At 27.8% G+C, this 27,529-nt stretch overlaps 1 protein-coding gene across 3 annotated transcripts; it reads right to left on the bottom strand.

The window, feature by feature from the left end:
* Window positions 1-744: 744 nt before the first annotated feature.
* LOC111037137 (ABC transporter G family member 23-like) lies at window positions 745-27,175 on the bottom strand. Of its 3 annotated transcripts, none has more exons than XM_022319518.1 (16): window positions 26,537-27,175; window positions 18,668-18,877; window positions 10,298-10,430; window positions 9,308-9,462; window positions 7,411-7,518; window positions 7,258-7,348; window positions 7,053-7,187; window positions 6,829-6,962; window positions 6,299-6,530; window positions 5,000-5,177; window positions 4,533-4,648; window positions 4,388-4,458; window positions 2,384-2,472; window positions 1,877-2,053; window positions 1,542-1,628; window positions 1,131-1,363 (listed from the first exon to the last, which is right to left on the bottom strand). In XM_022319518.1, the coding sequence occupies exons 2-16, from the start codon at window positions 18,814-18,816 to the stop codon at window positions 1,131-1,133; spliced, it is 2,088 nt and encodes a 695-aa protein (XP_022175210.1). In that variant the 5' UTR covers window positions 18,817-18,877; window positions 26,537-27,175. The 3 variants fall into 3 exon arrangements, with proteins under 3 accessions (XP_022175212.1, XP_022175210.1, XP_022175211.1); XM_022319519.1 differs by lacking the exon at window positions 26,537-27,175 and adding an exon at window positions 18,941-19,232; XM_022319520.1 differs by lacking the exon at window positions 26,537-27,175 and having other exon boundaries at window positions 745-1,363; window positions 18,668-18,816.
* Between the last annotated feature and the right edge of the window lie 354 nt (window positions 27,176-27,529).

Genomic DNA, 27,529 nt, shown 5'->3' on the forward strand with positions numbered 1-27,529 from the left:
AACATTATTCTAGAAGTTATTTTCGGTAAAAGCGTTGTCGAATTCACGGAAATAAATACATGCAATATAAAATAATGTCAAAGATTTATGTTCAAAAAACGTCATAAAATTATGACCGAAAAAGTAAACTATATTTTATCTATTACGGAAATCAAATTATCTATTGGTTTAATATGTCAAAGAAAACATTTTTTCTTCGTGGACTCCATTTTAGAATATGAGTTGAAAAGTTTTGAAGAAGTGTCAAAACCCCTAATATCATCTGTGTACGAATGAAACTGGAGAAAACAGTATACTAAGTAAATTCTTTTAAAGTATAGAAACCAATACAAAGGATGAATAAAGTTAGAAGTGCTCTTTTATAGATTTGGCCTATAGATAACACAAACACTAAAAGTTTTTAAGTTTATAAACCACATAACATAACGATTGTGACAAAATTGTAATGGTATATTATAATATATAATAATAGCTATTGCAAGTATTTCTATAGAAACTTACAAGTTACAACGTGGATTCACCTTATTTGATTTTTGTGCATTATAGTGACAAATACTTATAGGTAATTAACTTTTCAGTTACAGCTTACAAATAAAAATTAACATCTTAAATAGTACAGCAATACAATAAATATTATTTCAACAATATTATGGAATCAATAAATTACACTTATATATTTTGTAAAGGAAATAAATACAAGAAGTTTTAACAATAATAAATATTTATAAAAACAAGTCACCTAAATATGTTCAATATTTAACAGTTAAATAATTTATTATTTACTTGGAATTGCCATTTTCACGTAGTTTTGTTAGCATTCACAAATGTGTGAATAAACTAAAATGTAAACTATTACGATTTACGAATAATAATTCCAAGTATCTACATTATCTTCCATAGGTAGACGGCATTAAATAGTTTGACAAATTGGGTGCAATGTATTGAATGACCCAAATTAATTCACTCGCTTTGTCATCAAAATTAAAAATAAATAAGTCATTTTGCATTCAGGTTGGTTTTAGTTATAACATCGGAGTCAAATAAACCAGCCGTTGTCTGTCTGTATACGATTAAGACCAAAAAGTACATTTGATGAATTATATATAATATAACCGATTCGTGTTCTCGTCCTATTTTCTCAAGATCCATAGATCTTTGTTTAGTCTGCTAGTGATGAATATGGCTATGATCATAATAATTGACCATCCAAAAATGGATATTAGTCCCATGTATACAGGCTCAGAGTCAAATGACCAGCCCTTAGCAGTTACTGCTAGCAAAGCCTTGACCGGTGCAGTCATTGGAAAAAGAGGACCAGTTAATTTCAGCAGGTAATGTGCACCTTCCAAAGGCCATATCAATCCTGTTTTCCAAAAAAGCAAACAAATTAATATTTTTAATTAAAATATTCCAATACATTACAATTATTATTAAGTAAGCAAGCCCGAATTTCCATAGTATTTTAATAGAGTTTTGCATTTTTCCATTATAAAAATTCAGACATTTATGTATTAAATCAAAAATAATTGTTAAGACCTTACCGCAAGTGAAAGACATCATTATGTTACTGCCAGTTCCTAAGTACGTGGCAAATATAAAATCTTTGCATATGGCACCAATTAAGAAACCTGTAAAATTCAACAAACATTTTTACAATCGATAATAATATTATGACCGCATACGAGTAATTGGTATCATAAGCGAATTACATTTTATTTTTTAAATACTTATATTTAAATATTAAGTACTTCATAATTAGAAAATAAAATTTGAATTTAATCATGCATAATTGTTCACACAGCACATTTCAATTGACTGACTGCAATTATAACTACAACTGTTTTCAACTTTCGGTGATTTTAATTTGTGGACTTACCAAAAATCATTCCTTCCATTCCTAGGAGTATGAGTATGAGAATCGTGGGGAAATGATCTCCAATATAAGGATTGTCAAAGTATACGTACATCACATACATGGATATGGCCGTTTGTATAGCGTGTATTATCATTTGCATTATGACTGTAGACACTAACACTTCAGTGAATTTAATACCTGCAACAAACACCCATGCCAATTATATTTTAATGATTTAACAAAGCCCTAAGGTGTGATGATTAACGGATGGTAATTATCTAGTTTATTTGATTTTCGTTTCGGTGTTTTTTATGGTCCATCCCGATTTCACTATTTATTATTTATATTGTTTTATATTGTTTACCTGCAAAAGAGCATGTTTACGATTTGGGATTATAATTGGATGTTTCCCAATATCGACATGCGTAACCACACCGGACCCGTGGGGAAATATACGAGCAAAAAAATATTACATTCGCATATTGAATTTGTAATACAATATTATATATATAATAAATATATACTCACCAGAAACCATCATCCTTTCCATCATGCCCTCTTTTTTCTCTGTTAAAATCAAACCCGCTGTCAACAGTACCGGCAAATAGTAACAACACCTGTCAAAACAAATCGCAGCCGGAGTTTAATCATTTGTATCACAATGCATATGACACTTTATCTCGTTGCAGTGTACAAACAAAGTCGTCATTACACCATTTCGGCATGACGATAATGCACTCATCCCTCCCAACCAGAGTAACCCATTACACGAATATGGACCGTGAGAGCACGAGAAACGATATTATTATTTTGAAGACATCTAAGTCGCATGCACTATACTCGTATATTATATTACATCACATTATTATGGAAATATAACGTTTAATAAGATGCCGTGTATTTTCCGTCAACATACATTGCCTCCACTCGCGAACCCGCTGCTATTTTACCCTTTCCTTGATGATCACTCGATCTTACCGACATGCTCTACGTATAATCCCAACCTCCATTTTCCCTCGAACGCATTCAAACGGCTTTTGATCGATTTGCACGCAAAAAACAGTGCAGGGTCACTTATTTGAGTTTAACTTATGCGTCGATCGCTAATGATGAATTAAGAACAATATGTGAATGTCAGTTTTACTCTGTTAGAATTTCTGATTTAAAGTTGAAAGGATAAACACAAATAACTGATAAGTGCAAAAATACGATTTATATAAATAAAAGTAACGCAAGATCATCAGTAAACCGAAAGTTAACAGTGAAAGACAAATGATCAAAAATCAAAGTTGATATATTCGAATATCAACTGAAATCTACATAAAAAATATTGTGTATATTCAACCCGCTTACGGTTCTTTCCTGACGGATACAAAACGTTTATGAACATTTACAGAAGAAAGATATATCAATAATAAGAGTATTATTATCAGAAATTCACAATAGTAAAATTTTTGTTTTAAAATCTCAAATTTAAATAATGAAGTGAAGAAATATGTTTCTAATCGACCATTTTGAAATACCATTAAGTTTAATCTGTGAAAAAAAATATATTTTTGGTTTCTTAAACCTTTTTATACAATTAAAAAAATATATAGCCACATATGGTATGTGTATAAATATATATATATATATATATATATATATATTATATTTATTTATATCTGTAGTTTATGGAGTTAAAAATATTTACTAATTAGAATGATTGAATTTTTAACTATATTGTAGGTTTATTTTAAACATTATAATTTCAAGATTTTATTTATTAAATATGAATAAGAGAATAGTTATGAACAAGTTATCTACATATTACAAAAAAAAAAATATACATCGTAATAAAGTATAATATTCATATTTCACAATAGGTACCTATATGAATTATGAACTAAGTTGAAAATATTGTTAAAAATTATAACTTAAAGTGGTAGGTTATTCAAAATAAATCAGTTTATATTTTACTATTTAAATTAAACTTAAAAATATTCAAGTATTAAATAATATTCTATTTAGCATGAATGTATGAAACGTTATTATAATGTAGTACAATCTAATCCATTGAAAGGAAGTACCTATGACTAATATTTATAATTTTAATGAAAATAAATATTGTATCATGCAACATTCGAAAAATGTTTATCTGATAAATAAAATGATCACATTGTATGTATTTTACGCTGTAAGATTTTCAACAGAAGAATTCCAACCTTCTTATTATTCTTTTATATATTCCCATAATCTATTTAAGTTGTTCCGAACTTTTGTATTAACAGATTTTAATACCGGTCTTTTAGGAAATTTTCCTTTTGTTCCAATGTTTTCAAAACTGAACGATAATATTTAATTTAATTAAAATTGCATTATCAAAAAGAAGACAATTAAAGTAGGTAGGTATGAAATCATATTAATATATTTTCTTTTTTTCTGGTATTATAAAAGAAAACTACATTTTTTTTAATTTTAATATTATATGCTCTATTTAAGTATTATTATTATCCTATAATATTGTATTTATAATTATATTAATATACTTACAGACATAGTATGGCTGCTGAAGCATAGTGAATGAAAGTTGTATTTACCGAGCCATATACTGGTTCTCTGAACTATAATAATACATAAATATATTAATAATTACATTTTTCAATTTTTTTGTGAAAATTCTTGTAGATGTACAAACCGATATAGGAGTAGTTCCGATTTTAGTGCTAACATTACACTTTGTTAATGCTATACCCAAGTACTCTTGCATACCAAAAATAACGTTTGCTTTTACCATATTTCCAATGTATTGATCTATGATAATAAAGACACAACATAAATCAATGAACAAATCTTAACAATTCAAGTGGTTTTAATATTATCAATTATTCTGGAGTATTTCATTTGGATTGCATGTATATTATTTATTTAACGAAATGTTTAAGTTAAAACAAAATTCATACTTTAAAAAAATATATACAATTGGTTATTTAGTACCTATTTTTGAATACCTATTGGTTATTAATGTCAATTTTTTTTAATTTTAAGTGTATTTGCTTGTAACTAAAATATAGTTATTATTTCCAATTTCTTCTTAAGGTTTTATGTATTTTAAACTTTATTTTTGGTAATGTGCTTTTAACATGGAAACTTTCAATCACTTACCAGACAAGTCTATCCAAGCCTGTACTGTACTTAGTTCTACGTCTAAGTCTGAAGTCCTAGAGGCGTTTACGAAACGTATAGCCATGGATGTTGTATAATTAGTAGGGAAATATAATAAACCCCAAGCGTCATTCTTCTTTACTGCTTTTAGAGCGGTATCGACATCGTCATAATGTAACTGTTAAGGAAAAAAATATTAAATAGCATACAAAAAAATTGTTTTATTTTTTATTTTTGCTTACATGTAGTATTATATTCTTAATATAACTTAAATATTATTAAAAGAATCACAATTCATAAAAATGAAAAAACCATTTATGAGAAATATATAAATAATAATAACTATATACAATTGCACAATATTATGATGCAATTAGCTTTGTGATTTTTATTTCATGTAGATTAATAATTTGGTTTTCAATATAGTTCTTCCAAACTTAAAACCAAAAAAATACATTAAAACTAACTGTAAATCGAAAAATAAATGCATATAATATTTACACCGTATTATTATCAAGCGAATGTTGGGTAGACATATATATTGTATATGCTCAACATATTGATATATTTTTTTTTATAGGTATTGAATTGTTTTTTATGATTTTGAAAATCAAAAATCAGCAATTCAAATGTTATGTTGTACCCATATAAGAAAACAAATCTTATATTGTAAGTTTCAGAATAAAGTTAAAGACATTGGAAGAATATGGTAGTCCCTTGCATGAATTCCATTGAGACCACACATGGTTTAACGTTGTTAACCAAATATGATTCAAAAGAAATAAAGAAAAAAACAGAATATTTGTCGCAGATATTTTTATATCATTTCATTGTACTTATTATGCACAGCACAAAGCAATGGAATTTAATATATACCTTGTCAACTATGAGCATATATTTCGTCTATCAGAGAATATTATACATTTATCACATTCACCAGGGTCACTCAAAATATGTTTATACCGAACGAAAATGGTAAGGGTTATGATATTAAGTAACTCAGTAGTTATTATACCCTACTTTTAATCCTCAGCGATTTTGTAATGTACAATTTGAATGACCCATTTATAAAATATATATGTATATAAATACGTATAATTAGCATATACGGTGAATAAACTACTTTGAAACAAGAAAATAGTACAGTTTTTAAATCTTTTTTAATACTTTAATTTGTACAAATATTAATAGAATAATCATGCATTTATACTTAGGTAAACAAAAAAAAACTAAAATATGTACTTTAATCCTAACGACAAATTCGTCAGTCATTATTTTATTAATATATAATATACTTACAATATTCATTTCTTTAGTTTTCATTTGATCGACGTATGCACAACTCATTATTACATCATCAGGATTATCGAGGAAACATCCTTCGTAGTATTCAGGTTTGCATTCCCCAGGTTGTCTTTGTTGCATTTCCTTATTCACCACCGCAATGTACAGCCCTTTGGGATCATGACCAATTGCTAGGTTGAAAAAATAAGTTTGCACTAGAGGCAGTAGAAACAGAAAGAGTAAAAACCTATAAAAAAAAATGTTTTATTTATATTTTTAAATACTAAGCACAGCATTAATAAATTTAATGTTACGATACTATTTTCTATTAAAATAAAATGTTTAGAATTATTTCTAATATTATATATAGTCAATTCTACTTAGTCTGAATTATTATATAAGTATTCAAAATCTCGTTAATTTTAACATGGTTTTTAATTGATACCTCAGTTATTACGTAAATACATTTGAAAATGCACATAATGTATTGTTACATATTTTCCATTCAAAAACTTAAATTTTTCTTTTAATATATTTTTACTCACATTTTTTGCTGAAAAAGCAACGATACATTTTTGTACAAGAGACAATTCATTCGGTTTAAGCGGAAGAATCCATCGTTTAATTTTAATTTTGTGCTGGATTTTTTGGAAGCTAACTTTTTGAATGAATCATCAACCTGAAAGCCAAAAACCGAAAAGTTCATTAGTCGTTACATCTATTTATTTTATGATTAGTTACGTATACAGGTATGTGTAATTAAAGGCACCTGGGTATTAGAAGATGTTTCTTGTTTATAACTTAGTGTCAAGAAGGCTTCTTCTAAAGTAGATGTATTACATCGTGCAATTAAAGCATCTGGTGAATCTTCAGCCAATAAAATGCCCCCTCTCATCATTCCAATCTAATATTTAAATCAATTTATTTAATTATTTTTTTATTTAACATAAAATAAACTTAATATGAAGACTCACAGTATGAGCTTGTCTCGCTTCTTCAATGTAATGTGTCGTGATGATTATTGTTTTTCCTCTCTCGGCAAAGGATACCAAATGGTTCCAAATACTGTAAATATCACGATAGGTTTATTTTATAAATCATAAAAAATATTAATTCGTACAATATACCTATGACTCAGAACTGGATCTAATCCTACAGTAGGTTCATCTAATATTAAAATATTTGGATCATGCAAAAGAGCAACTCCTAATGACACTCTTCTTTGTTGTCCACCACTAAAAAAAAATAAGCAATTATAATTTATTGTATTATTATTATTATTATTATTATTATTATTATTATTACATATTTAGAAATTTAATGCAAAGCTATAGCCTTACACAGTGTTCCGTGAAAATATCTATTTTAAAAATGGCTGTCTCTGTATTTTCTGTAATAAATTGTTATAAGTTATAACTAATATTGTGGATTAGCAAACTTAAAATAAGTATATCTACGTTTCATGTTAAGTTCTTCCAAAGTATAAAGTCACATTATTTAATAATATAATTTATGGCAACATTTTTTACAAGGAGGTATTAAGAGCTTATGAAAAAAAATATTATGTTAGGATTTATATATAAAATATTATCGCCTTTTTCATCACGAAAGTCATTATGTTTTATATCGTTAAAATATGCATACGTTCGATACAAACTGTTTCAGTAATTAGTTATTTTAAATACTTATTACAATATAATATTATTCTAGTAAAATAGATCCTAAGTTATCACAAATTAAACACTGTCATGTTTATAAAGTTTTTTCTCTGAGAACAAATTTATCTCTAAACTTCATACAATTTAAAATTATCGGAGAAATAAAATGCATACTTTTAATCAATTATAAAAGTTCAGACATTTATAACTTAAAAATATCGTTTATAGATTTTATCATAATTAAATTGTAGGAGTTCAGATTATAAAAACTGAAATATAAAAATAATATATGGTTTTAAGCCCTATGAGTAATGATCATACTCAACTCAAAAATAAATATGCAGAAACAATACAAAATCAAAATTCACCTTCAGAATCTATTTCTCATATTTCATCACAATTAATTTTAAATTAAAATCAATCATTAATCTACAAATTGTGATTCTTTCTTCCATCTAATATGCATTTATCGCTATAAACTATATTTATTCTTAATCTATTTGTGTTTAATATTTTTCCACTAATATCATTTCCAACTATGATCTATCTATATACGTTACTACAATTACAATGTCGCGCAAATAATATTATGATATTATGACATTATGTTTTTTATTTGAATTTATTGTTGTAGTTGAGCTATGAATTATCGTAATTTCACTCAGTAGCTAATACAATTTAAAAAAAAATTAATAATTAATATACGATTAATAATGCTACCGTTAATCTAGAGGTACTCAGGTACATAGTGCATAAAATATGGAATAAACCAACCACCTTAACTTGCTAGTTATTAAATAATCATAATATGTAATGTGCATAATATTTATTTTTGCATAAATAACACATATTATAATTAGTCTCTTATGTCATCACCTCTTCACAATTATTTTAATTCAATGGTTTGAAATGAATAATATTTTAAAATTAGATCATTGTAATCGATCTTGGAAGATCAAAGACTAAAAACAAGTGTATTGTGTATATAGGCTTTTAGTGACACTGCTTAACTAGTAACTACATTTCTGAAAATACTCAAAAATTATTTTGAATGAAACCTTTTTTAAAAATATCTTTTTTTTTAGAAGCCATTGAAAGTTGATACAATATCCATTGTAACCTGAGCACATATTGTATTTCTAAATTTGTCATAATTTTTTAAATAACGAATTAGATTTTTCGAGTTAAAACGTATACGTGGTATTACATTAAATGCCTCCCGATTATAATAATAAACAATAAATTGAAAACAATACAATAGAAGGAACTTTAAATTAATTGAATGCGCAGTTGGTATTTAAAAGAACAATTTAGTTAAAATCAAAGTGAATATTTTCTGACAACGATGATATTTGTCAATATTTACCTAAGTGTTTCAACTAATCTATTATCTGACGGAAGTTCCAATAGTAATGATAATTCTTTGATCCTTTTTGCGATTTGCTCTTTATCCATGTTAAGCATACCACCATAGAACTTATACGTTTGCGCTATTGTTAAATGTTCGTGAAGATTTAAATCCTGAAATAACAAAAATATACATAAGATTAATAGACGTATCGCTTAAAGTGTATTACGTATTTTCTAGCAAAAACAAATACGACAATCGTTATCTTTTTGTTTGTTACAAAGCGCATGCGAGTAATTTAACATCACTAAGTAGATATTATTTTAATATAAACATTTAGCCTACATACATTTGTCAAAGTCGTTACGTTCATTCTGTTAAATGCGCTAAAATCGAATACTTAGTTAAATACCTAGGTACAATATTCAAATGTTCACGTCATATGTATACTGACAAACTCAGATAGAAGTTACTAAACAATAGCTTAACTTAGTCAAAATTATTACTCCAGAATCGTCTTACAGGCATTAATTTTCAACTAACGTGGTTTCCTATTTAGAATAAATTGACGTGATAATAATGTAACAGACATATCCAAAACTAATTTGAACATATTATAATCGTGTTAAATTTTGTCCTTAGAAAAAAATCTTAAGTGAACAAGATTGAACGAAAAAATATGTATTTTATACCTAATAAAAATTTAAAAAATAAAGTATGGGAAATATTTTATTCTAGATTAAATCGATATTATACTTGTGTCCACTATCTAGAAAATGTATTCACGCCAAATATATCAATCGGGGCCAACAATAATTTCACGGGTTTTTGATCCCTATAGTAGCACTTGAATGTTCAATGATAAACATAAAACTGACCCGTTAGACATGTATGGGTACCCAACAATATCCGCTTTAACAATAGCCATATTCGGTCCTCTTGATATATGTATTTTTTTTATCACCCATTGGATATGATTTCAAAAAAATAATGTACTGAATTTCTTACTTGTGGCATATATCCGATGTCTTCTCTTTTAAACGCCTTCACCATTATGTCACCAGAGTCCAGTTCACTTCTGCCGACTATGCAGCTTAAAAGCGTTGTTTTACCACATCCACTTGGTCCCAAAAGTCCATAACTGAAAATAACATATAATTTGAACATATATTAGTTTTTTATTTATAGTAGTAATCGTATTATTTTGAAAGGACAAGTAACAAAAAAATTGAATAAAAATTCGTGTCCATGAAATATGTGCCAAGTGCTATTTCGATATTGAAATAATACATATTTTATATTCATCACGCCAACATTGTATTAGCCAGTGGCGTAGGAAGGCATTTTGTATGTGAGGAAGTTAGCCACCTTAGAGGCTTAGACCCCCTGGTTAAGCTTTTTGATTAAAGTCGAGGTAAATTTTTCTTCTACGAACATTCGAAATTGTAAAAATTATAGTCTTTAACACACGTTATTGTCTTTATTTAAACCAAATACAAATCACACAAAAAAAGTGAAATCCAATTTTTATTTTAGTTCAATTGTCGGGTGTAACAATTAGGCTAAAATATTAAAACAAAAAAAAAAAATATGACAGTAATCAAAAATCATTTACTCTTCATTGATAACAAAACTTCAAGGATAATGGTTTATTAAATACACCATTTATACATTTGGGTATCGATATAACAATGTATACAATAAGTATTGTGAGAAACAGTAATATCTGTAATACAGACATTAATAAATATTTCAACTATGCAAAATACTTTAAATATTAACGTACATAGAATTCTCATGTAATAAATTATAAATAAATGAATGTCATCGAAAAACATTTAACTGACATAAAGTCCCCCAAACGAACATGTTCAGTGAAACCCATTATTTTCTCGAAGAATAAATACAAATAAAAAATTATTTTATTAGTATTTACTATTATTAGGTAATTAGTCCATCTTACAAAATACATACAATTTTAATTTAAAAATTCATACTTTATATTAGGTACTTTTCTGTTATATATTTTTGTTATTATCTTGTCTTTTAATAAATCGACCCACATATTTAATAAAATAAAGTATAATAACATGACAAAATATCACATATTACATTAAGCATAACTATAAATTCTATTAATAATCAATTTTTTTTTTTTTTTGAATTCATCAAAATTTGTATTAACCATTAAACCATGCATCATATTATTAAATGTAAAATGTATTCAAAATAATTTTGTGCATGGTTTTTTATTTTAGGTACATTTGACATAAAACGTAATAATATTTCATTTTGTTGATAACATATTACTATACATGTACAACATTTAAAATTTAAACACCATTCAAAATATGCTATAAAAAAAAAAAATGTTCCCACATTCTAAAGCCAGTTTTTTATACCATTTTTAATAATACCACCAGTATAATTACCCGTATAGTTTAATTTCTTTAATTCATACCTATTTTAATGAAAGCAATGAACATTTATACACATAGTTCACTATTTTATATCGCACGAGTACCTACAACTTATGTAGATTATAAGTTATAAATATAATTTGCCAAAAGTCGTTACATTTCTTGTTAATTTTTCGTTTTAGTAAAAACTCGCAAATTTCGTTTATTTTATTATTTTTAATTAAAAACAAAAATATGATTTCAAATTATTCTGTATGAGTATTGAATTGTATTTTTATACTTCGCCATTGTCAAAATGTATAAATTGTGGTCCATTATTGAGATGTAATAAAACCAAAAATCATTCCGATTTCTATAAAATGTACTCTTTATTTATTGCATATTTCTAGATAAAATATATACTGTAAGTATTTCTTTCATAATGTTACATAATTTGACCTTGTGTGGAATTCAAAGTTCAATTTCTATAGCGGAGTTTAGATAAAGAGCGTTTACTTGATTATATTTCTATTTGAAAATGTACTTTTTCTAGGGATTTTGCGCATATTCCTTAGATATATTAAATGGGTTTTTCAAATCTTCGTGTTCGTGCGTGTATAGAATTCTAATCTGCTCTAAGTGACAAGATTGGTTAGAATCGTTTAACCGAGGGAGAGTTCTCTCTTGAGTAGGTAAAGTATATGTATACTATTAACTGGGGATAGCTAGGCATGCACTTATACAGTTACATACCGAGTTATTATTTATACAGTGTGATTCACCCAACATGCACATTCTCCCCCGTTGTCCTTAAATAATAGACTAGTTCAAATTCTGATTTTTAGAATTCGTAAGTAAGAACGTTACATATATTCAAATACTTATATTTTTTATACCATTTGATGAGGGTCTGCGGTAAGACAAACGTCTTTTTTCCAAATAAGAGAATATATTTAATTGTTAGGTAATATTTTTAAACAGACGACTTTTTTTTGAAAAATATATCGTTTTACAGAATTCAGAATTTAAAATAATTTTAAGTGGTATCTTATTTATTAAGTATCAGAATTTGATCGAATATAATATTTTAAAAATATAAAAGTGGTCTGATGATGCTTAGCGATTTAACCTATACATAGAATTTTATTGACTAGTCATTATTTAGATTTATTTTAGCTGAGTTATCACGGGTCGGAAATTATAAAAATATTATTAATTTATAACAGTTGTATAATAATGATCCGTTGTATGTCGACAACGTAATTACATAGTTTTAGTGTTCTAATAAGCGTATAATTAAGTAAAATAGGTAGTTCTTTTATTTAATTCCTAATGAATAATTATATTTTTTTTTTTACTGTTCAGTTGGGTTGTGAAGTCAATTATCCACACTTGTGGAATATTTTAAATTTTTGACACCAGCTTACCTATTAAATATAAAATTGAATGAAGACATTAAATCAAACATTAATGAATATAAAATAAATTTGCTTCAGTTATATCTACAAATATTTTATCTTAAATAGTTTAACATTTTCAATTTTTTTTTTCAAATTAAAAACTTGAGATCCTGAAACATAATTGTATCAAATCAGTTATTAAATACACATTTTCCAACAAATATGGTAATTCATAAAGTTTCAAGGTCTGGGATGTTGATATAGATACTTAATATTATTATATTAAAGTAATGAATATTCAAAATATTGTAGCTTACTCTAATGCGTATTTTCCTCAAAATTATACGTGCCACAATATCAGTTGCCAATATTTTATTACGTATTGACTTTATTATTATTATTCATAATTTTATCAAATAAATTAAAATCGTACAGTTATAAGGAACAAGCTATACTACACATATGCATATCCGTATGTTTATGTGCTGTGTATACAATAACAGGAAATGTATAAAACCGGAATTGATTAATATTGTTGTATTATGACGGTCACTTGGAAGTGTTTGTCATTCCGAAGAATAAATCAAAAAATATTTGTTTTTTTGAATTAATATTTTTATTAAATTTAATGTGTGTTAAATTAATCTAAAAATATTAGAATAAGTACATAAGTAAATACATATCGTAGGTACATTATCATAATACTCACCGCCTTAAAATTGTAGTAACTAAAAAAATCTGTTTGTATATTATAATATTATATAAATATTAAACTATCTCTAAAGTGAAACTATCTTAGGCACTTGTTTTAAATAAAAAAGTGTAAAATCATAAATTTTTTTAAATATTATACCTATCGGAAGTTTTATATTCCTACGCGTTTCCATGTTTTCAGCATAAATATTCCAATATTTACACAAGATGTAATATTTTTTTTTTTTTATAATTGTTTAATCCAAATATTACTGGAATTTGTCAAGAACTCAATGCCTTTGATTTCTAACATTTTTGTCAAAACTGCTAAATTAAACATCCATTAAAATAATACCCAACACAGTGTAGAAATAATTTGAATACATATAATCATAATAGTAAGGTATAAATACGTCCTACATATGAATAATTTGTCGTCGGCTAAATTAAATATCTCGATAACTAAGCACTTTTAAATAAAAATAAAATAATTTTTGATTTAACGTTTTAGTTAAAATTAGAAAATAAATACCTTATACTAAAATATTAAACAGGGCGATTTTACTACCATACCAAACTAAATATTTTTCTCAGCTAAATTTTAATACCTTAAGATAACTCTTTTTAAAGTATTTATTATACTCTACTCTATTTTACATTAAACATAATTGATAATATTGTTTTTAATGTTTAATCTTAACAACATTTTTAAGAAAGAATTTTATTTTTTAATTAATATCGCTATTCTTACAATTCAATATTATTCGTTTATTAGAAAAATACAACGTATGCAGAATAGATATTACTCCATTTCCAGTAAGTGTAATAGTTTATTATTCGATAGGTAGTTAAAATAATTTTCAGATTTCAAATAAGAGCAATATAATGATGTCGCTCCTTTTCTTAAATGTTTATTACTCAGTTAATAAATTAATTGGATTTATAAAATTTAAAATAACAGACGTGAATTTAAAATAAAAAATCATAACACTAAAACGTGAAATGAAAAATAGTGATTGAATTGGTTTTGCTGGAAAAAATTTAGTATGCATTGTAATTAATTGAAATAATAAACATTAGTAAAATTAATGTAATATTTATTTTACGAATCACCAACACGTATATATATATATATAGGTTAGTATAAAAGTTATACGGTTATATGTAAAAAGTAAAAAGTTTTAAGATTTAGTGTATACTGTTTTTTTTTATATAGGTATATATTATAAAATACCCATTAACCGGAAGAAAATTGGTTTTTAGAGGATGCGACTATTAAGAACGAAATGTAATTATTATATATAATATTATAATGTAGGAAAATCGAATGACGTTTTTACATCCGAGGAAATTCACTTTGCTCCGCCAGGCATGGGGGTGACTTTACGGTGACAAGGAAAATTGGTATATACCCGCTAGCCATCCGGCCATCGAAAAATCCATTTGCCGTTCGTTAACTTTCCCGAATACTCAATGTACAATATATACACGGTCTTCCTAACCTAAATTTATAGGTGCTATATAATGTACAAGACGTTAAGGTATAATAGTATATACGATTTTATTATTTGTTCTCGCTTTTCTAGTGACAACCACGTGTCTATTGTTTGGTATCGTATTGATACGAATTAAATTCTAGACGAAATCGTTGAACAATCGAATTATTGCACCATGCAAACCACACACGCTATAATACGGCATTATATAATATTTAGGATTATTACCATGAATGACAGTGAGGCACGATCTTGATAATTTAATGGTGACACGGTATAGTCTTAAATGTATGATTTTCAGACTGTAAAAATCGTAAAAAAATATAATTTTTTGTCCCCTTCGTTCATGCCCGAGAGACGGTTGTTCTCAGTATATATTGCATACACGCCACACGAATATTACATATAGTCAGACGGTATAGAAGGTTACGATAAGTATATGCATGCAGTGAAATTCAGACAGCATATACATTTTATTCTCGTTTCCTTTATCCTTTGATCGCACCTCTATTTAAAATTCTGATTTTTGGAATTTTTAAACACATTCTTAAATTTGTTATGCAATTTAATGAGAACAGGTCGTATTCCTGTGACAGTTAAACTTTTTTCTACTGTACGATTTTATGCATGTGGTTAGGCTAGACTATATTACAAAATGTGTACAAAGTTTTAATTTATCTGTTTTTCCATCGATATAATTGTATTGATGGGCTATCTCTGTATAATACTGCAAAGCGGTCGCGCACGTGTTGCCCGCGAGACGATCCACGCTCGACTAAACTGACCACTGCTGGCAATTTCGTTTTCGACAAATAGGCACGCACCGACAGCGTCCGGCTGATCAGAATAATTTACGAACATCTTGAAATATTATTGTATAATGTTAACGTGAATAATCGCGTAGGCATTTAGTTATTAAATTTAGCCTTAACGTCGCCGACTACTTCCAATAAATCATCCCATTTGTACATCCGTTCTACTGGGTGTGTTCAAGAGTTACAAAAAAAAAAAAATGTTTGGCTAATGTAACAAACTACAGAATCAATAGTCTCAAGAATCAAATTTTTTGGTGTCTTTTCCATAGTAAAGAAATCAATAAAAAAAAATCCATACCAAATAAGATTAAAGGAAAATATACTCCAATGATATATTACATAGTGACCTCGGTATGTCTATTTTTTCTTTTAGGAAAAATTATAATAATATAAAATGGATTTAAAATGTATTGAATAATACGATTTATTATCCAGTAATTTTTAATCATAAACATTTTTATGTTCCATTGATTCATTTAAGAACAATCTCTTTGTTTTATGTATCAACTTAACAGAAAAATTATAGTCATTAACCATCTGCTTCTCCTGTAAAACTCTTTAGGTACTTAAATATGATTTTCATAATGACGGGCTACTCATGTTAAGGCTTTACAAGACAATAATTATACAATTTTTTATTCTAAATAGTAAATACTAAATAATATTATGATTTTTACTTTATCATCTCTGACCTCAGTGTTTAGTTTCATATTATGTTTAATTATGTACTCTATACTGCATTATTGCATTTCGAATTACACATATTTTTACACCACAGTTTGCCCTCAAATGCGATATTTTTAAAAATGTATGTTCATACTTGTTTTTGCTCAGATTAAAAAACAAATGAGTTATAGCCAGTACAATTTAAATTAAGGAAATAATTCGAGAGAAACATCATGTAAAATTCGAATAATTAAGTTTACAAAATACAAAAGTTGTATACTTGTTATTAGTTTAAATCAATTCAAATAAATCACAGAATGTTTTTTTTACGAGAGGATTATACCTATAATTTTATACTGAAAAATCTGAAGACGCAAAATATTAATCGAGGAAAGAACTATAATATATATTATCAAAATAAAAAGATATTATTGTTTAAAATATATTTTTATTGCAGTTATATATCAGAAAGTTCAATTTAAAATAAATATCGATCTTAGCTATTTTTATCCAGCTCATCTTACCGATGTATACGATGTACATATAGTAATTGACAATAAAAAATATTGTCAAGTGCAAATTTAATCGAAATGTCAGTTAGAAATGAAAAAAAAAACAAATATTTAATCCGATTGTCTGTGGCGAGATGAAAATAATTGGAAAAGTGAAAAATAACCAAGGTGTTCTCTCGGCTCTAATAAACAATTGGTGTCTTGCCGATCAGAAAAGGCAAAAAAATAGGTACCTACCGATGTATAAAACTACAACCCGTTGAATTCGGCTACATTCAGTACATTCACTGGTAGGTATAACAATGATAGCAACCTAAGGAAGTTATTATACACGTCATATGAGGAGTTAAGATCTTATTATAATATTATATTAAAAAACATCAAGTACACCTATTTATTTGTATGACTATTATAACAGTAAAATAACATTACGATAGCAGATAAGTAGCTCCTACGAGTGATCTAGTGGTCTTAAATTATAGAGGTCCGCTAACCCATCTCGATATGGTCAGCATTGAAAATGTATTACAAATTATAATTGATGGTTATTTATCATCCTAGCACCTCATTTATTATGCTGCGTAATTATAACTACTTAATGTCCATTAAAATGGACAAATCATTCTACCTCCAATCATATCTAACCTATTAATATTATACTTATAATCATAACAGGTACTATATGTAGAAAACAAAAAAAGTATATTTAAATATACATCAGGCGCGAGGAGAATATTAACTAAAAAATAAATTACCAAAATATTTAGTATAAAGTTGACGTGAACATATTTTATACAATATGATACATATTGTTTGATATTCGTAATAGTTAATTTTTTTTTCATTATGACGCATAATATTTATTACAAAAATATCTAGATTTCAATATTTTATGTTTCTCATATTATAAACTTTGTTGGATGAGTAAAAAAAAGGATCAACAAAAAACGTGTCCCACAAACTTAAATGTACCTAATATTATGGTCCACTGATAACGATTTGAGTTTATAATATTAGAATACTGTAATTTACTTGTGATGAATATGCGTGCAAATAATATTATGTTGCACATATTTCGTGTTATATTTTGAAATGTATTTGTTACATAATATTGGTGGTTAAGAAATGAGTAAGGAAAAAACCGTAGTGCAATAATACATCATGAACTGTCATTGCTTGGCCACCGCGGTACGTTCATAATAGTATGATGGGCATTCTTATTCACTAAATCTTTAAAATTCAGAATTTTCTGCTGAAGACTGTTTGAAGCGAATTCGAATAGTGCAGACGAACAGATGCACGCAATACCACTAAAGGTTCAGTGCTTCGGGTTAAAAACGAACAACGATAACTCGTGCACTATCTAGCGGCTAGGATTGGACACGAAAAATACTTACATTTTACCCTTGGGCACGGTCATGTTCAAACCCCTAAACACGACGTTGTTCTTGTCATATATCTTCACGGCGTCCCTAATCTTGATGCACACCTCCTCGGCCTGCGGCTGTGGTCGGGTCGCCGATGGTCCCAGCGCAATGTCCTCCATGGCGATGATCGGGAGGTGGTGGCGGTGGTCGTGGTGATCGATATTCTCGACTTACGAGCGCCTGCAACACGCGATCGAGACGATCCGATTACAATAATAGTATTATTATTATTATTACTATTACAAAAAAATGGTCTATCAATAACAATTGACATGCGGTCGGGAGAGTACGATTTTTTTTTAGACGGACGTCGTGCGTGCACACGTACTCGCACTCGTTTATATAATAATATTATGATATACGCGCACAAAAACTCGATCCGGACTCGGGAGGGTCGTCGAAACCGCGAACCACGATGACGACGACGACGACTACGACGATGACGATGAGTCCGAACGTGTTTGTCAGCTATATCCGCGGAGGAGAACTGGTCGGATACGTAACGTGTATTTTAGAGGTCACCGAAAAAAATAAAATGCAACATACTCGCGTACTTGTGCGTACAACGAGCGTCGGGCCGCCGCCGCCGCTTCCTATATAATGTTACGTTATTATTTAATATACCTAATGATATTATGAAAATACGGAGTACAAGTATTCGAAAGGCAGCGAATCAGCTAAATATCACCTACTCCAAATGTTGACACGTTGTTTTGTAGTTGTTTTGTTGTTGCATTGTTTTTTTTTTTTAATACGGTCGACCTCGCCGACTACGAGCTGGCATTATGCTGCACATTACAGATTATCGTAGCATGAGTAGATAACTACGTGTGTATTATCGTGAACGAAAACCACTGAATTCCCCACACCGTTACCCACCCGCAACGAGACCTCGCAGGAAGACTACGTATGGCAGGTACCTATACGAAATCGACGAGCCGAAACATTTTTCAGGCGGCACGGCAATATTGTTACGTGGTGGAATCGAGACGCAACCGACGCTGTGGCATTCAGTTTACCCACCTAATATTAATATTATAATATTATCACAATTAGTTAATATACTTGGTGGGTGGCGGGTGACAAAAACTCGACTACAGTCCTCAGTGAAAACAAGACTGGACAACCGTTTCACTTTTCAATACTAGGTAGTACGTGCACTATAAATTCAGAGATAGATCGACGCGATGTGTTTAAAAATAATTACAATCAAATTACAATACGATTGTTCAGAGAAGGAGATGGAGAAAAAGAAGATTATTATACTATTAATGTGTATCGTTTTTAAAATTAATTTAAAATGTAGCAAAAGTACTTTATGTGCGAGGGTCTCCAACTACCAACTACCTATTGTTCATATTCTTGTACCTATATGAATATTTAGTCTCAACTTTTCAGTTTACAAAAATCTATGTAATACTAACATTATTAAATGTATTAAAATAATTTAATTTAATTAGAAAATGTGTCATTTTCTCAACGTTACTCGTTGTTTTTTCTTCCAGAAATAAGTTACAAATTACAATAAATCGTTTTCTTAAATTATTATTTAAAACGACTAAACTATTTATAATAATTAAAAAACGTAAACAATGACGTCCGGATTTTTACGACGCCGTTCCTTGTAGTAAAGAAAAAGTTATAAGTTAGGTGCTGTTTTTTATAAAAAAAAATGGTTAAATGTTTTATTTTAAATAAAAATTTGTAATTATTTGATTAAAAAACATATTTATAAATTTTAAATTTACTTAAATTTAATATAAGGTACAAAGCAACTTATATTATTTTTACCTATTAAATAATTACAGTACAAATTAATGAACGCAATTTAATTAAATAATGCCTTGTTGCTTATATATAACATAATAATATATAGGTAAGTACTTTATCAACGTATAATTTTTTATATTAAATTATTTTTGTTTTAAATTATACTAACTTACATTATAATAGGTATAAAAGTAATACTAAATAAAAATAAACAATACTAAAGTACTAATTAATAATAGTACCTAGGGCAATATATTATTTTGTTAGCTTAATTCATATTTTTAATGAAGAAGAGTAATCTTATTTTTTACAGTCATTCCACCATTTATTATCATTTACATCATCATCATCATCATCATTATCATTAAACATTAAATTGTGTACTTACAACTTCATTCATTGCCATTCAAAGTTGATAATAATAAATGCAATATTTATGTAAGAATTAAGTTACTATTATTATATGAATGATAATATTGGTAACATAAGATATCATTTTACATACGTTCCAAATAATTTCAAAAAATTATCATAAATTATTAATTTTTTAAATTTTATTTCAATGTTATCTGATTATAATAATTACAGTACAAGCATAATACTTTTCAATACTTCTAAACTTTTCAGAATGAATTTGTTTACATAGTGGATATTTACATGCAATTTACAGCATAGTTAATTTAATATTATAACCTCGAAGGGTCCGGAAACACTGTTAGTAACGTTCACCTGTATAAATCTGGTCATAATGTTATTAAATATACATATGTAATTAGTAATACTGACTTAATTACTAATTAGTATTACTCACAATGTTACATTATCACACCATTAAATTATATTATGCCATATTATATTAAACATAAATATATAACGATAAATCAAAATTGGTAGTTCTAAGAAGTCCGTCAAGTTAATTTTAGTAGGTCTTATACCTAGTGTGATATTAACGTTTTCAGAACGTAATTAATGAATTTGAATAAGCAAATAACTTTTGAAGGCTCCAATTTGTTGTATAAATTTAGAAAGTTACAAGTAAAATATTAATAGTAAGGTATTTTTATTTTTTTTAATTCACTAGCATTATAAATACCTACTGATATCAACCACTTAATCCAAAAATTAAAATATTTCTACTTATTAAGATAAAGGAACATTAATAGTTGATACGCACTTAAGTTATGCATAATATAAATCAAGTTGAGTAAATTTCATGATACCTAGACGTAAAATTAAAATGACAAAAATGAAATAAGTAGAGAAAATAATCAGAACAATTATATTTTAAAAATACTCAGAACTTAGAACTTAGATTATATATATAAACTAAATAATATTAAATTAATTTGAGTTTTACTTTTTTTTAACTTATTATTTTACAATATGTATAACTAGGTTGAAAAATATCTGGACTATATTCTTTTCAGATGGTGGATATTAAGCCAAGAGAGGATAAATTGGAATTTCAGAGGATTTTAAAAATGATGTATTTTTTTATATAATCGTTTGTGAAATGTAGATTATCGTTTAGAGATGGTCACTATATTCAGGATTTTTTAGGATTTTATGACTAACATACATGGGGTATTCGTTATTTGTTTGATGGATATTTATTGAAAATACCATATTTTGTTGTATGTTGGAGTCTTATATATCACCCCAACATTGTATACCATGTATATATTATATGTATATTGTACATATGTACATAGCTAACAAGAAGATGATGTACAAATTAGTTTTTTTTTTAAACATAAATATGTTTTGGGGATAGATGCAAGATTTATTGTTTCTGACTGTTGTTTTGCAAGGTTTTCATTGTCATGGTTACTTATTAATAAAAACATTTATGATTCATAGATTTTCCTTATAGAGGAAAAATATCGAGTAGTGTGTTTCAATGAAAGATTGAATTTTAATCAGAAATAACCATATAATTAATCGAACTTTTTATAATTATTCCGTGATAATTTAATACATATTTTTTTAGTATAGTACTTAGAACCTCTTTAGTACCTCTAAGTTTTAATATTTAACACCATTTAAGTTCTACCTACATAAATAGGAATAACAATAAAATTTGAATATTTAGAATTTGTAAATGTTAACAAGGAGAACTTGTTGATACGCAATCATATCTATCCCTATTTTCAGTCGTTTTGTTGTTACAAGGGCAAGTACAATTAATCTATTTTATTTTACACTGAATCATTTACTTCAAATATTTACAGCCATTCTCCGATTTCCTCATTTACTAAGTACAAATAAGTTTGATTACAAATATAATTTTAAAAAACCAGATTTTATTATTTAACTTGTTTTAAATGTCAACCGATTGTCAATTATCAGCGATCTATGATAGTTGCATTGATATTTGATAAAATTAAAACTTGAATGCATTTACAATGTGCATATTACAAGTACGGAATTGTAATACTACTGTTATTAGGTATAAGGATAAAAATACACAAGCTACGATATGATATAAAAACTAGTTTAAATTCAATGCATTGTAATAGTTATATTATTTGAATTATAAATTATAACTACCTTCGTTTCCCAAGACTACATATTTATATTATCAAATAATGATACCCAGTTAACTTTTTAATTATAGACCTGACGGTAAAATTAGCCATTATTTGCTAAACGCCTATACCTATTCAATTAAAAATTATGGTGACTTAGGAACCCTCCAATTATATTATATTACCAATTATATTAAAATAACAAGGACAAAAAACAATACAATACGTAAACCTACTCCTAAGTCCTAGACAAAAAAATAAGGTTTCAGATTGTGATTAAGTATCACTATTCACATGATTTATTACAAATGTCTAAAAAGTGCTGCTGAAAAGTAAAATATATTTCTTTGCCATTACTTACAGCTAGTAGTTAAGTTAGGTCATCTAACTAGTAACCATTTGTGATTTATATTGATAATTTATTAAATTACGCTATTACAAAATAGTAATTAATAAAACAACAAATATGATTTTTTCATATGAATATCTGCTGATTTTGTTTCCAGTTTGAAGGATCACAAAACACGGAAAATAAGTTTTTTAATTTGACAAATGTTCAGTTCTAATAAGAAAATAATTGGTGTAGTTCTAACTTTTCTACTGGCATATTCAATGAGTAATAAAGAATTAAATAAAGATGCATTACATCATTCGACCATGCTCATCGAAAAAAAAACTAATTGTTTTATTGCAATTCTGATACTTCTATCGTCTTGAAATTCAAATATTTATACGTAAATCAAACATCGAAAATACAATTTTTAGATGGGTAAATCATTGTGTAAAGTGAGCAACTTTTACACGTATACGATGAGTTATATCTATCCGAGTTCAATGTCGTCACCCGGCCATTATAAATACTAATGTAATATTTTTCTTTTATATTGATTATTGACCAAATCGTTATTCTTAGTTTTAACTACAATAATTTAATATTAAATAATAATAAATTTAAAGAAAGCATATTGTGTTTGTACTATGCGTTTATGTAAAAGAGTTAATATTATATTTATAAAGTGTCGCTATTGGGTGGCTTCTTTTTTCCCGAGTCGCATGCCAATTTAATGTATATATATCCGCATGCATGCTTATTGTAAATTTAAATTACAAATTGCTCGTTTTAAAATAAAGTTTAAAAATAATATTTAATAATCTACAAAATAAAAATATAAAAAAAATTTTAGATCTAAAAATTGTTCACCATAGTCAAATCAAATGAACAGATGTAAAAATAATAACCGTATTTTATTTCTAATAATAATTTCACTTCATACATTTTCGTTTTATTTTACAACTAGTCGTAAGTACTGTAAACCAAAAAAAAAAAATGCAATAACATACTATCTAAAATTACTGTCTACAATAACATTTTTTTTTTTTACTCAAATTGATTAATCTCAGCAGCAGGATTAATAAAAACTTAGGAGAGTAATATGTCAACACATCGTAATAGCTGTTATTTGTATAATATTATTCTGTGTAGTGTGTATACTCGCAGTAGTAGTTAAATGATGAAACGTCGTATGCTGCATCGGACAGCACATGAAAAGAGAATTTTTAATATTCGGTTAGCTAACGTGACTGTTGCAAAATGTAGCGACCGAAATGGAGAAGATTTATGTGCCGACATTTTAAAGGGTTTTAAGGGTTACACAATGCCTTCAAGTTAGGGAAGGAGTGGCAGGGTAAAAAGACCAACCATCAAAAATTATTCACGACAAAAAAAAACCAGATAAACTGACACGATATTAAAAAAATCTGAGCAACTAAGTATGTAGGTATATGGTATACATATTTTATCCTCGGATTTTTAGACGATAGATTTGGTTGTCATAAGGTTTTACATGACATGTTAAGGTTAATATTTCGTTCTGCAACCTCAATTTATATTGTTTTTATTTTTATATTGAGCTTTACTCATATGTTTTCCTTTGAAAACTTAAAATTATATCGGAAATGAAAAAAAAGTGTACATTTCATAGGTTAATATAATATATGATAGAGTATTCAGTAATACACTAATATTAATTACAATTTAATATTTGCATGAATTACAACCTTTTGTTGGTGATGATCAATGATCTTGAGATATGAACACTATATTTAATTGAATAAGAACAACAATAATATAATTGAAATTGAAATTGTTGAAGTTTTATACCATCACATGTAAAGTGTGTCTATAGGTAGGACAGGTGACATTATATATAATTGATTTTGACATACATGAAGTTGGCCCCACCACTTTGACCTATTGACTCCGGGCAAATTGTAAACAATTGTAAATCCATTGCACATAAAAGATATACTACACTTTAAAGTACTATATTATTATGATAGATAAAAACTAAAAAGTCAAGATGCATAAGAATATAATTATAATAGTCGTGTGTATTCTGCATGCTAAAGTTTAAAATAAAATATCAACAAGTTGTATAATACACGACTTCGCTACACTCTACATTATTAGAGATGAATGCTTCTGTAGGTCGACACGGGTGTGAACTTCTTAAATTAAAAAGAAAAGAACGATTAAAAACGGATCTCGGTTTTGTGTTTTACCACTGAAATTGTAGATACCTAATTAAAAACTGTAGTTGCTTGAAGCTACATTCAGACAGACTAACTGAAACACTATTAAACGAAAAGAAAACCACAATCCCATCATTATGAAACCAAAATATCAGCCTTTCCGCTCTAAATCAAAAATTGTTGGACTGTTTTATTTCTAGTAAACACCAAAGTGTTTTTCTTTTTAAATAAAACAATATTGTTTCGCATAAAACGTCTAAAATCAAATAACACATCAATTTAATAAACCGTATTAACATAATATAATAATATAAAAAATATATCATTTTTCTTACAACTCGCATATTTGAATTAAAACCATATAATTTTTAAACATACTTTTTTATGAACATTTTTCGTTTACTTATCAACAAATGAACAAAGCACAATGTAATTGAAAAAAATGTGTAATTATTTTCGACAAATATTGCATAACGAAATAATACCCTGTGTCGCGACCATGAAACTTTAACGGAGAAAGATGGTAATTAAATCAAAATCTATCGTTGGAAAAATCTTACCAGCCGTCGCTATTTTTTTTTATTTAAACCAAATTAAAATAATTAACCGTGTAATTATTATGCACATCGTAATAACTCGGTGTTTACCTACAGAGGCAAAGTTACACGTGGTTTTCATGTTACCTATCCGCGAAAAGTTTTTACATAAATGCGTTAGCGCTCTTCGTGTAATTACTATTATTATCATCATCAAACAAAATAGTATGTAGGTAAGTAACCATTTTCTGTCAAATAATAATTAATATACCTATATTGTGTAAGTACCCTAGTATGCATCATGCTACTACGAATATTTAATATCATATAATATATTAATATGATACAAGGGGAGAGGAGACAGTGAATATTTCCAACGAAATATTATCATTAAATAGTATAGTGATAATAATAATAATAATAATAATATAATAACAACAGCAAACATGATATCGGAAAGGTCAAATACCTACCTTTCACGGTGCGATGAATCAAAAACCGAAACGACCGCGGTTTCAGGAATTCGTCCTTGGAAGAGATATTAATATGATGTAACAATTTTTTCGTTATTACCGTCAATTATAAAACGATGTCGATGCGCGAAGATATAAAAAATAAAACAGTTTATCGACGTAAGAGTAACACTATCAATAATTAAAAAGATTTCGACGGTTAAAACAGATCGGAGTCGGTGTTCTGATAGAAAGCGATCATTATTGTAGCACCAGTGGACCGCGCATTTCAAGACGTATAGGTATATCCGTCTCTCGCCACCAGAAGACGATGGTAATAATATAGTTGTTCGGGTTTTATAATATTATTATGATATAGTTGCTGAGCTGATGGCAGTAAACACCGTCATCGTGCAGGTGCGATGAATACTACTTAAAAGCACTTTAATCTCGTCTGGTCGTCAATAGTAGTAATATTATTGTTATTATTGTTGGCTTTGTGACCAAATACGCGGTTACAACAACGACAGAGTGTAATATACCTTTACCTAACACTATTGATTAACATAATAATAGTGTAATGGTATGCAATCAATACCGGGTACGCGGGAGACTTCTACGACTGTGCGACGTCTTATAAGGATGCGAACTGTTCAGGAGACGGACTGGCAGTAGAGACCGCGGACGATGGATGCTGTGCAGCCAGGACGATTGCTGTAGCGGCAGGAGAGGGACCGCACGAGCTTGGCCGGCGACAGCCACCGGCGAAGGATTGTCGGCGACCTTTACGCCCGCCGACCCGCGACATAAAAGTACAAAATAAATAATATAATATTACTAGTTAGCAACGAAACTGGTTTTGCTTTTCTACCGGTTTCTGTACACAATTATAGCACATGAGCCATATTATCGTAATATCGTGTGTGCGTGAGCTGCAGCTGCGGAGACCCACACTGAGCGCGGCAAGTATACGATACGCACAATCTATGTAGTGTGTGTGTGTGTGTGTGTGTG

This window comes from Myzus persicae, unplaced genomic scaffold (genome assembly GCF_001856785.1).
Source record: "Myzus persicae strain clone G006 unplaced genomic scaffold, MPER_G0061.0, whole genome shotgun sequence".
Taxonomy (NCBI): Eukaryota; Metazoa; Arthropoda; class Insecta; order Hemiptera; family Aphididae; genus Myzus; species Myzus persicae.

Coding starts and splice junctions, on each gene's coding strand:
- LOC111037137 (XM_022319520.1), bottom strand. CDS start 18,816: ATGGAGGACATTGCGCTGGGACCATCGGCGACCCGACCACAGCCGCAG. Junction 4,649..4,999: donor GGCTTGGATAGACTTGTCTG/GTAAGTGATTGA, acceptor TTATTATCATAG/ATCAATACATTGGAAATATG. Junction 4,459..4,532: donor TCGGAACTACTCCTATATCG/GTTTGTACATCT, acceptor GTATTATTATAG/TTCAGAGAACCAGTATATGG.